Below are 12,673 nucleotides of genomic sequence, written 5' to 3'. Positions count from 1 at the left end.
CGAGAAAAGGATCAAACCAGGTCACCCGGCCCAAAGTAAAGAAAACTGAGCAGGTCCGGGCATCGCTCTTGGGATAGTCTTTGAAATTTTTTGTCCTTGCAGTTTCTAAGATGCTAATGGGAACCCCGGGTAGTTGAAACTGTGACCCAAGCAGTGGTAGCCAACTTAGTATTCTGTAAGCTGCTTGTAAACCCTCACCTGGAGTCAAGTTGTTCCAGCTTTTGGCCCAAAGAAGAGCTAACTCACGAATACTAAACAGTCCATGATTGATCTGTCCTTAAAGAGTCTCATGTCACACTCAGAGCCTGCAGGGCCTGCAGCACGGGACAACGCGGGAAGGATTGTGCCCCATCTCTGAGTTGACACTTCTCAGCAGCTACATAGTGCCCCTGAAAATCTGGCTCATGGAAGGATGAGGCCTGAGTTACCTGACGTCCTGTGAGAAGTGATTGATGAGGAACTCTCAGCAGAAGTGAACAGCTACACTGTACTAAGTGCGAGGGACAATCGTGTCTCCTGAAGATAGGAAAACACTCCCTTCTAAACCAAGAGCTGTCCACTGCCTGAGGACCAGTGCTTTAATGCACTTTAACGCTTTACTAGTGCTTTAATGCCCACATACTTTTTTTAATTAGTAATTTTTAAATTTTTAACTGGAGGATAATTGCTTTACAATGTTGCGTTGGTTTCTGCTGTACAACAGTGTGAATTAGCCATAAATATGCATATATTTCCCTCCATCTTGAGCCTCCCTCTCACCCACCCCCCACCCCTCTAGATCATCACAGCACTGGGTTGAGCTCCCTGTGCTATACAGCAGTTTCCCACCAGCTAGCTGTATTATACAGTAGGTTATGTAAAAGCTAGGGCTTCCCTGGTGGCTCAGCGATAAAGAATCCACCTGCCAATGCATGAGACATGTGTTCGATCCCTGGGTCAGGAAGATCCCCTGGAGAAGGAAATAGTAACCCCCTCCAGTATTCTTGCCTGGGAAATCCCATGGACAGAGGAGCCTGACAGGCTACAGTCTGTGGGGAAGCAAAGAGTCAGACATGACTTAGCGACTAAACAACAACAGTGTAGAAGCCAAGGGCGGCTGTAGAATCGGTAGGTTTCCTCCTCTGCCTGATTCGAAAAGCAGCCTGAAATCTGGAGAGGATGTTCCCCAGGGAAGTTGATGGGACTCTAGGGAAAGGCTCTGCACCCCATGAGGAGCAGGATGTGTGAGTGACGGTGAAAGCCATTGGCGTTTCCACAGTTTTCTCTGTGAGGTAATTGCTCAAGGAACAGTTGTGAACAGGACAAGGAGGGTCACTTGGCCAGTGGACCTTGTGGGAATCCATGCTGCTATTGGTTGGTGACACTGTTCTGGGCTCCAGTTTGCACTCTATTCCCGTAGCCTGGTTCCTGTCTGTATAGCATCCTGTGTAACTGCTTAGGGCTGTGAGCGAGACACCAGCCCACAGCATCCAGGGGTAGGGAACCAGCCTTCACCTGGGCCCCCCACCAAAAAGTGAAAGTCGCTCAGTCATATCTGACTGTTTGCGATCCCATGAACTATAACCTGCCAGGCTCCTCTGTTCATGGAATTCTCCAGGCCACAATACTGGAGTGGGTAGCCTATCCCTTCTCCAGTGAATCTTCCTGACCCAGGAATCAAAGCAGGGTCTCCTGCATTGCAGGCAGATTCTTTACTAACTGAGCTACCACCTTGGACCAATCAATGACACTAGAAAAACTCCCCACTCATCCCACACATGGACACCCAAAAAGGAATGAGACAAGTCTGGAGACCGCGCCACTCTTCATAGAGGATGCCAGGCCACACCAGACGCTGGAGGACGGCCAGGACTGTATCAGGGCCTCCCGCAGTAAACCCCGGGGCAGGCCAGGGATGGAAAGAGGTGGGGCAGAGCTGCAGCCCACTCTGTTCCATGTAAATTCAACACCACTTACCTTCTGTGTCCGTCCACAATAATTGAAGGCAGGAGAGATGTCTCGGTGATTAAGTGGCGGTAGTAAACTTTCTGATCAAAGTGAGTATCGGAAGATAGCTGGAGAGATTACCCTTATAAATAAGTATCTATAAAATATGTGTGTCCCCGAGCATGGGAAAGATAACGAGAACCCAGGTATTTAATGTGGCCACAGGGCAAGGAGAAATGAGCCTCTTCAGCTCTGAGTTCCTGGAAAGCAAAGGTCACATGAATGATTTTTGGCTGGAGAAATTAATCCTGCAGATACGTACCCTATGATGTTGGTTGGTGGGTTTTCTCTCATCAGAGCTTCCCCATCCTTCTTCATCTCTCTTCCCTCCCTCCCCGCTTCTCTCTCTCTGGCTTTCTTTCCCTAGGCTTCTAAGATGGTCCTGCGCCTCGGCATGGAGGAGGCAGTCTTGGAACAGAGTGCACAAGAGTGCTTCCCCCAGTGGGTTAAGCCTAGAAGGGGCGACGGGACCTCTCTTTACCTCTCCCCTCTTGAACCCAGCTTTCCCCGCTGCTCAGTAGCTGGAATCACTTTGTTTTTCTTACCCCATTCTAAGATATAGGGAGTTAGTTGAAAGAGCCTCATCTTTCAATAGGTCTGAAGCTCGTGGCCATTGGAGAGGAGTTAATTCTCATTCCCACAAGAGCCCCTATTTTGACAGCTCCCTAAGGGAAGCACAGCTTTCTGGCTTATCCATGACTTTGGTCTCCCTGTGAGCAAGTCTGAACCTGTGCAGTTGGGGTGAAAGTCTCTGGTGTGTAAAGCATTACCCTCCAGCAGATGCCATGTGTCACAGTGCATCCTCCTGGGAGCTCGCCCCTTCAACAAGCCCTGTTGTCTTAAAAGAAGAAAAGAAAAAAAAAGTTTCCGTAGCTGAGTTTTGCCTTGTTGAAATGACTTTCAAGACACGGAGGCTGCCGCCGCTGCAGTAGGCAGCACTTTGGGATGCAGGGGGAGACTCCTCTCTGCCACATTTCAAGGCAAGCTTATTAGACGTGTGGCTGGAGGGGCCCGTGCGTCACGGAGCGGGCTAATTGGCTGCAGTGCACTCTGCCTCCAACCCATCTCCATTCTCCAATTAAACTCCCATCATCCTGTTGTCCTGGGCGACCCGCTGCGGCCTCCGATTCCATCCACATTTCTGGGTTTGGAGTGGGGATTTCTTTTTTTTTTTTTTTTTTGGTCGTCCTTCCAATGGCAACTTAATGAAACACTTTAAATACTCCGTTTTTTAATTTAAACTCTTTTAATTAAAACACTTTTCATGGAACCCTCAGTCACGAGTTATTTGCCCACATCCTTCAGTACTTAATCTCAGAGCAGAATTGGGAATATCGATAGAAAGTGTAAATCATGCCCTCCTGCTGAAAGCGTTGTATCAGGTTTCGGCTCAAAAGAGCACCATTACCTTTAGCTGTCACGGATCTGTACACTTGATCGATAAACTTCAAATATTATTAGAGGTGGAGGCTTCAGAGATTTGCTCTGTTCTTTGGAGAGAGACAGAGATAAATCTTTCTTAAAAATTGACTCGAATTTGCACTCTCCGTCTTCCTGGTGAAATGCATTTCTCTTAGGCGTCCAGCAACTGCTGCGGGGACAGATTTATAGGCCATGTGCTTCTTGTACTGAAAGATTTAAATGGTAAATCCTTCACATATGACTTCACAAATCATGTAAAGTTAAAAGATTTTTACCGTTTCTGTTGCTGCTGTGCTTAAATTGTAAGGTACAGCTAGTAAATCATTTTAATGGAGGTGTCGTACTTGACTCAATAAAAAAAAAGACAATGGTTTAGCTTCCACTCGAAAATGTTAATGTATTAATCAACGGGAGAATAATTGTTTTTTACTACATTATAAATCTCGGGTGCCATTAGAATTTCAGCAAGGGGTGATGTAGCCACATTCCTAAATTAAAATTGTTTACACTGCCATACATCCATTCTGCATGGCCATAGCTCATTTGGGGTTCATTTTGGAGTTGTTCCCCAGCCAAACATGTCGTTCCTCAGTCGAAAGAAGACATCCCCAGGGAGTGATGCTTATAAAGGAAAATTAATTGCATCGTGGAGTGTTAAATAAATAAAAGAAAAACCGTCTGTGGCAATGGACAATTATTCCTTGCTGTCTTTTTTTGAAATAGGTTTTTAGGTTTTTAGACAGAGGCTTACTCCCTCATACATCCTAAATGTAGCAGGCATGTCACTTGTCTCTAGTCCCCTAATCCTTGTTTTATCTTTAGGCAGCTGGGGCTTTTGAGCTCCTTGCTTTTCTCATGCAAATGCCTAGTGGGGAATAAGTTCTGGGGCAACTCTAGAAAGATCCTCCAGCCGCCCTTCCACAGCTCCTATCACTGCCTGAAGGTGCCTTTCCAAGCTCCCTTAAATAGTTAGGTCAGCCTCCTACATAGGATCTGCAGCTAGTTACTGAGAGGGTGAATGCCAAGACCAGGCCAGGATTGGACAGACTCTATTTCTTCTCTCTCTGCTCCCTAAGCGTGTTCACGCGTGTTAGCATCCGATGCCGCTTAGAATGAAATTGCCTTGAGGAGAGAACAGGTCAATTCAGCACTGGACAGGTCCCCTCGGTGGCACTCGATCCATCTCGACTATCCTGACTCCTCCATTAAGAAAGAAGGTGACCTCTGATCCTGGAGGCAGTGTCTCCAGGGTTTCTGGTGTCTCCTAATGGACTCTACATCCCTATTCCTCTTCTGATCTCAACAGATTCTCGAGCAGGTGAAGAAGGCGCGATCAGGGCGGTGGATCACGCCGTGATTGGCGGCGTCGTGGCCGTGGTGGTGTTTGCCATGCTGTGTTTGCTCATCATTCTGGGGCGCTATTTTGCCAGACATAAAGGTAAGCCAGGGGGCCTCCTGTAAGCTTGGGCAGCCAGGAGGCCTCGTGTCACCATGGCCCCTGCCTTTGCAGGACTTGGCAAGCTTGTCCTTGAATAGGCGGTTTGGTTTCTGGGGCCACACAGCCCCTTTGATTCTTGGAACTGGGAGAGAAGGAAAAACAAAAATCTTAGCAGCCGCTGATTAGGAAGGACTCAGAGTTGATGAGTAGCACTCCTTGATTTGGATTTTTCTCTAAATAAAATGCTTTATAGGTTTGTTATTCTACAATCCATCATCGGGGATAGAGTAAAAAATATAAGGGGCTGGTATGTGAGGTGTGGCATGAACCCCAAAATGATAAAGAGGGAAAAAGCACCCCCATGACCTTCTGCTTTGTGGGAAACATGTGGGCTAGCCCTGTGCCCTGGCCCCCAGCGCTGGGTAAGCTGGTCACAGCGGCTGGAATACGTCCTTGGTTTGATGTGCCTTAAAAGCCACATAAATATGTATTTTTAAAATTATCAGTGCAATTGATTTAAATTGCCATTAATCATCACACTTATCAACCGTGCAGTCTGGATGGGCAATCATCTTTGCGAGCGCTCCTCCTCTCTACCCCACGCTGCTCTGAGCCTCTTCTCCCTCTCGGTAATTTATTCTTCCTTTTCTTTGTTGGCCCTGGTCTTTCTCGGGTATTTTTCTCAAGCACTTTGCAGTGGGCTTCCAGGCCTTTCCTGTAGTGTAAACTCGAGGTGCTGGCAGACTGCCGGATGGGTTCAGGGTGGGTCCCCTGAGCATAGCAGTGGAGGTCCAAGGTGCTTGACAATCACCTTTAGCATCCAAAGCGCCCATCTCAAGTGTAAAACAGTTGGGGGCCCTCCATACCGGGGGTCCCTCTGCCCATGCCCAGCGCTCTGTGTACACTCTGTCCACTCCCAAGAGGCAGTCTGTTTGATGGAGAACTCCCAGCCTCTTGTTGTTAAGCTTGATAGAGCTAGGGAGGTCAGGCGAGAGAGCAGGGCTGAAGTCTGCACAGTACTGGGAGTTGCTGGGAGGAGGGTGTACTCTCCAGAGGAAAGAGGGACATGGGAGGACCATCCGACTGCCTGCCTTCTCGGATTTGTCACTGAAAACGTGAAAGCTCAACAGCCTTTTCTTACTTAAGAATCTTTGCGAGCACGATACCTAACGGGAGGAGGGTGATTTGATTATCATGGGCAGTGCCAGCTCTACCTGTATTTCATACAGAGGTGCAACCCTTGTCTTTCTCCGCGTAAACCGTTGGGACTTGCTGATAAAGAGTGTCACCAACTCCGTTAATGTTCTGTCTATTGTCATTATAAAGTGGCTGTGCCAATTAGCAAATCCATGAATCTGGGTCCCGGCTAGAGTGACATCAGAAGCAAGAATCACTTGTTTCTTAAGGAAGATCCTATGCCTTGCTTCCAGCTGTTACAACATCAAATTATTTCTCGATCTGGAACCCCACTCTGCAATGGGAGGCAGAAGAAAAATCAAACCTACTTGTGCAGGTTCAAGCACATGCTCACTAATGGACAGGCACCAGTGCTTCCTGAAGACAGGAGGCGAGGGTTCAAATAAACGATGTGAGATGACGGTGGAAAATCAGCAGGGCCCTAATTCATTTATTGGCTAATTGCTCTTCCTTGCTTTGGTCTTTAACCATGTGCGTGCACATATCTGGCCATTGGTCCTGGGCGTTTACTGTCAGCAGCTCTCCAGCTTCCTGCATTTTTAGCTCCCACTCACGTCTTCTTCTGCTGACATCCTCTGGTCATAATCACGGCTCTAATGTCTCATTTGCTGAATTATATCGCAGCGGTTCAGTTGGAGTGGTGCCTTTGGAACCCCCGGATCCCCATTTGTCTCACCCACCTCGCTCTCTTCTTCCAATTGTTTTTTCCCCTCTGCTGCCTGCACACCACTTCGGCTGATGATGGCCATAAAGCAAGTTGCCATCTCTGTACCACTTTACACAGCGGCCATCAGACAGTCACGGTGCTTTACCCCTTCATCTTTCAGGTACATACTTCACTCATGAAGCCAAAGGAGCCGATGACGCAGCAGACGCAGACACAGCTATAATCAATGCAGAAGGAGGACAGAACAACTCTGAAGAAAAGAAAGAGTACTTCATCTAGATCAGCCCTTTTGTTTCAATGAGGTGTCCAACTGGCCCTATTTAGATGATAAAGAGACAGTGATATTGGAACTTGCGAGAAATTCGTGTGTTTTTTTATGAATGGGTGGAAAGGTGTGAGACTGGGAAGGCTTGGGATTTGCTGTGTTAAAAAAAACGAAAAGAAATGTTCTTTGAAAAGTACACTCTGCTGTTTGACACCTCTTTTTCTGATTGCTTGGTTTTTCAATGTTTATTTCTTCCTACCAAGTCAAACTTGGAAGCTTGGATTTAGTTTGGATAGATTGCAGAAAATTCTGTGCCTTGTTTTTCGTTCGTTGGTTGCGTTCCTGTTTTTCTTTTCCCTCCCTCCTTTGTGTGAATTTATTTTTCCCAAAAAATTTTTGGATTTTTTTTTTTTTCCCCAAAAAAAATCTCCCATTTTGGAATTTGCCTGCTGGGATTCCTTAGAACCTTTTGGCCCTCCTTATTTTGTCACTGATGTTCTTTTCCTTTGTTTATTTTTGAAGCTTTCTGTTCAAAATTGAGTTTCATAAAAGGAGAACCAGCACAGTTTAGATTTCATAGTTCAGAATTTAGTGTATCCATAATGCATTCTTCTCTGTTGTCGTAAAGCTTTGGGTGAACAAACCATGAGAACTCTTTGCTGCTGCCCATGTTTCAAATACTTTAGAGCAGCGAAGACTAGAAACTTAGACTGTGATTCAGAAACTGTTCTGTTTGCTGTGGAACTACATTACTGTACAGGGTTATCTGCAAGTGAGGTGTGTCACAGTGAGATTGAAACTGTCTTTAATTCTGTATCTGTAGACGGCTCAGTATAGATAATACCCCACGCTGTCCAGAAAGGTTTGGGGCAGAAAGGGCTCCTCCTTTTTCAGTGCCCTAAACAGACCTGACAGGTGAGGTCTGTTCCTTTTATATAAGTGGACGAATTTGAGTTGCCACAGGAGGGGAAGTAGGGAGGGGGGAAAGATAGTTCTGCTCTGGTTATTTCTGTTCCAAATGATTCCATCCACCTTTCCCAATCGGCCTTACTTCTCACTAATTTGTAGGAAAAAAGCAAGTCCATGTGGTGTGCGAATGACTGAATGGGACAGGTTTTTTTTTTTTTTTTTTCTTTTCTTTTTCTTTTTTTTTCCTTTGTGCTTAGTTAGGAAGGCAGTGGGATGTGGCCTGCATGTACTGTATATTACAGATATTTGTCATGCTGGGATTTCCAACTCGAATCCGTGTGAAACTTGCATTCCTTACGATTTGGCTTGACAAAGGCAGGAGGTACAACAGAAGGGCTGGTATTGTTCTCAGACCGGTCCGCCGTCCATCTCAGTTCTCGAAAGGTCAGAGCAGAGGTGGAGAGACAGCATGGAGGGGTTTTCAGTTACTTAATCAAAACTCAGATGTGAGTGTTTTTATCTTTTTACCTTTCCTACACTAGCCTTGGCCTCTTTCCTCAGCCTTAAGAACCATCTGCCAAAAAATTACTGATCCTCGCATGATGGCAGCCATAGAGCATAGCTACTAAAATAAGTTACCTTGAACATATCTTAGATGGGGAGCCTTGGGAAAAGGAAGAGGAGTCTAGTTACCATTGACATTTTTTTAAAGAAATGGGATTTTCATTGAAATCTAGAAGTAGTCCTAACGGACGAAAACTAAACTCTTACCATATGCTTTGGTAAGGCTCCAGACTCCAGAATACAGTCCCTATGGAAAGATGGCATCAAAAAAAAAAAAAAAAATAGATCTATATATATATAAATATATATTATATAACATTTTCAGTGAGTAATTTTGGATTTTGCAAGGTGCATTTTTACTATTGTTACATTATGTGGAAAACTTACGCTGATTTATTTAAGGGGAAAAAGTGTCAACTCTTTGTTATTTGAAAGCGTGTTTATTTTTCTTGTCTTTATTTTAACCTTTGATAGAACCATTGCAATATGGGGGCCTTTTGGGAACGGATGTTAAAAGAAAATCCATATCGAGCAGCATCTTGTTTTCCCCTCTCCTATCCCTAGGCACTTAATCAAGACAAAAAAGCCACAATGAACATCCCTTTTTCAATGAATTTTATAATGTGCAGCTCTATTCCGAGCCCTTAGCACCCATTCCGACCATAGTATAATCGTATCAAAGGATGAGAACCATTTAGCATGTCGTTGAGAGGTTTTTTTCAGCTGTTCTTTTTAGGAAAAAAAAAACAAAAACAACAACAAAAAAAAAAAAGAAAAAAAAAACCCACAAAAACCCTCCCATTGCTCATCGAATTGGCATCTCCTTCTGGGGACCTCCCATCTTTCTGTTTTGACAAGTGTGCAGTAGTGCAGTGCTCCAACGTGACTCTCTGGCTTAAAATGTCGACATGTCTCAGGTTCATGTGTTTTGATTGGTGTTTTCCGTCTCAGGTAGATTGCAAAGTGTAGGCCCCACGCATTGGAAAAATAATAATAATAATAATAATAAAACAAAGCAAAAACAGGAAATTATGGATTTTAGTTGTATATTGGTTTATGTATTTTTTTCTTAAGTATACAGTGCACTGTTTGAAATGTATTGTTGAGTATTACTTTGTACAGGTTGATCACTTTTTTTAGAGTGAAGAAAGAACAAACTTGTTTTTTGTGTTTTTTAAAGGAATATAAAATAATGAAGGATGTATAATTGATGCCAAATAAGCTTGTTCTTTAGTCACACCGACGTCTGACTTTTCCCTTTAGGCCAGTTCTGTTTTTAAGGTGTACATGAACGATGTTACGGTGTAAGAAATTCCATATCCATATGTTCCATTCGCATTTTGTATTGGTTCATGTATACCATTTTTACAAAAAAAAAAGAAAAAAAAAAAGAAGTACTATAAAATATCTGTCTTCTTAATAAAAAAAAATTAATGTTACAAAGTGATCCTTTCATCTCATTATGGACTTCTTACGGACTCCTCAGCCTGGGAGAAGACGGGCCCCGGTCCAACGTCCACCTTAGGACCGCGCGCAGGGCTGGAAACACGGGCGCTCGATGCTCGGAGGCGCTGTTGGCCGGGCTTCTTGGAACCACCTTCTCTCCCTCTGCTCCTTCCTGTCCTTCTCTCCTCCCCTCTTAGCGGCCAGGTGGGCCAGGTGTCTGGCGTCACGTGGGGACCCAGGGATTTGTGCAGGTGCGCCGGCTGCAGTGGCAGGCCAGGGGGGAACCGCCCCTCTGGTGGATCCGTCTCCTGCCCCCACACCCCTGTTTCCACCCACCACCCCACCCACTCCCCTGTGTTGGCTGCTCCACCTGTCTCTTCCTTTGGGATTTCGTGTCTTCACAATCATCCTTCCTTCTTCATTTCAAGTACTCTCTTCTCTCCTTTAACAAAAAGACAAGACCTGCAGAGGACGAGCCTGGCTGCCTGCAGATCGTTCTCACTTACTGTCTAGGCTGCCGGGGCTTCCGGGCCGGGTGGACCGCCTGATTTGGTCTGTGACCTTCCCCCTTGCCTTGCAGGCCCCGGCGAGCAGTGACCGCACTGTATGGTGACCGATCCCTCAAATGCTCAGATCACACGTGAGCGGCCCCAGACGGCCCTTTCCCACCGCTCACCCAGCTGTGGCTGAGTCCGTCCCCCTTTCTTTCTTCAGGCAGGTGACGGGGAGAGCTCTGCAGTGAGAAAAGGTAAGCTCCAGAAAATCCAAATGAGGCTGTGGGCCTCATTTCGGCCTCTCCCATCCTGGCCTGGCCTCTCACCTGTCTCTGTAAAAATCAGCAAATCAGACACGCGGTTATGGAGCTCCTGCTGCACATTCAGCCTTGTGAGAAACACAGGGAGTGTAAGGTGCCCCTGGAGACTAACCGGGGCATCAGTGACACCCACAGGAAACCATGAAGCTGTCCCCAGCCATGGGGGAGGCATCCCAAATATAATTAAGGAGCCCAGAGAGTGCCAGGGGAATTTCTTGGAGAAGGGAAATCAGAGGAGGCTGGAGACTCAAGACGGCATCCTGGAGGAGCTGGGACTCCAGATGGACCTTAAAGGAAAGTTTAGTGGAAAGAGAAGTGAGTCCAAGGTACAGACAGCATTAAGCCCAGCCAGCCTGCTGATTTGCATGGGAAGAAAAAAGCAAAATCAAGGACGGCATGGAGGGTGGGATCAGTCTTGTGAGTGTTCTCAAAGTCCAGACAAGAGTTTAAGATTCCAGAGGCCTCTCCCAGCCTCTGCCCCAGGGCAGGGAGCAGTGGGGAGCACTGATTCATCAGACTCTGTAAAAAGACCTGTAGTGATAGAGCCTAGAGCTCAAGGGGAACTGGAGAGATCTAAGAGACTGCCTGAGTCCCTATCCCCACCCCATCATTTGTTAGCTGTGCAACCTTGGGCGAGTTCCCCCACCTACCTGGCCTTGTTTTCCTGCTCTGTAAGGGAGGGGTCACCATGCTAAGATAGAGAAGTCAGATTGGCTGGAAGTGCTTAGTGAATAATATGCCAGATGTCGACTAAGCACCCATTACATGTTAGTCATAATACAGGATAGATGCACATGGTGGTTAAAGATAGAAGGTTAGCCAAGGCTACCAACATGCGGTTAGGACTCAAGTGGAGGGAGCTATCTGGGGTCCTATGCATGTGGACATGCCGTGCCCTTGTGAAGCTGGTCTCAGAACGTCCAAGGATCCCCTTGTCCTCACCACTCACTGGTGTAGTTATTCCAGGCCACGTGGCGTATGGAATGTTTAGTGTCCCACACCCACTCCCCTTGTCTGTAACATGAGACTCCAGATTCAGCTGTGACCTGCAGAGAAGGGGGACCCAAGAAAGACCTTAACTGAGGCAAATGTGAGGTGGTGATTGAGTTCCACGGGGTATGCAAAGAAGGCGCCCGAGCAACCCACGTCAGCAGGAGCTTGATAAATGGCCTGGTCCTTCCTTTGATGTGGGAGTGAAATGGTCCTCAGTTCCTCCAGAGAGTTTTCAGAAATGTTTTGACCAGCTTGCATTCTCCAAATACATCAACTGGAACCCCGAGGTGCTGTGTGGGTGTTAATTGGTGCAATCTTTCACTGTCCTCTGTCTACTTGCAGTGTAATTCTTGCACTGCTATGGACTTAACTCCATGGAGAAATGTACCTTTGATTCTGCCATCCAGAGCCTTTAAACAACCAGGCAGGCACCATGCTACAGGTGGAAGGACCCTGCTAAAGCAAAGGCATTTTGGTTTTATTAGAAAATCATGCCTACCTAAGACCTTGTTTGCACTCACACCCTTTTCTCAGGATACTAAATACGTGGCCCTTAGTCATGAAGAACTGGCAGCCAAATTCCTTCGGGGTGAAATTTGTGGCCACAGCCACGCATATATAGTTGGGAAGTATTTCCAGAATGAAGCACTTAGACGTCCTGACACTCTGTACAAGAGAAGGGAAAGCGACTCTTGGCCGTCATCCAAAAGAACCTGTGGGCCAATAAATTGAAGTCAGTTGTAGGCACATAGTAGGCACTCAGCTAGTAGTAGATCATTACAGGGAGACAGCCAAGCATCCGATTGCCTGAATCTCACTTTCCACTTAGTCTGAACAGGTCACCAATTCTGTATTTCAATCTTGACATTTATAAGTCCATTCTCCATATAGCAGCTTTCAGATTGAACTTGCAGTAATGAACCAGCTGGCCCTATTCAACCCATCATTCTCAGGGACCTGCTGGGACAGCAT

At 46.2% G+C, this 12,673-nt stretch overlaps 1 protein-coding gene across 2 annotated transcripts in view; it reads left to right on the top strand.

Moving 5' to 3' along the window:
• The window catches only part of CADM1 (cell adhesion molecule 1), a 363,473-nt gene extending 354,010 nt beyond the window's left edge, over positions 1–9,463 (top strand). For both annotated transcript variants that reach the window (XM_055423068.2, XM_055423067.2), the window contains 2 exons: positions 4,715–4,846; positions 6,871–9,463. In XM_055423068.2, coding sequence (XP_055279043.2) covers positions 4,715–4,846; positions 6,871–6,989 — 251 coding nt within the window. In that variant the 3' untranslated portion in view covers positions 6,990–9,463. The remainder of the gene's footprint in view (positions 1–4,714; positions 4,847–6,870) is intronic.
• Positions 9,464–12,673: the final 3,210 nt, after the last annotated feature.

Source organism: Moschus berezovskii, chromosome 14 (assembly GCF_049115385.1).
Source record: "Moschus berezovskii isolate FMDL1 chromosome 14, NW_MosBer_1.0, whole genome shotgun sequence".
NCBI lineage: Eukaryota > Metazoa > Chordata > Mammalia > Artiodactyla > Moschidae > Moschus > Moschus berezovskii.
Note: the sequence above shows the minus strand (reverse complement) of the source record. Positions and strands in the feature narration are given on the sequence as shown.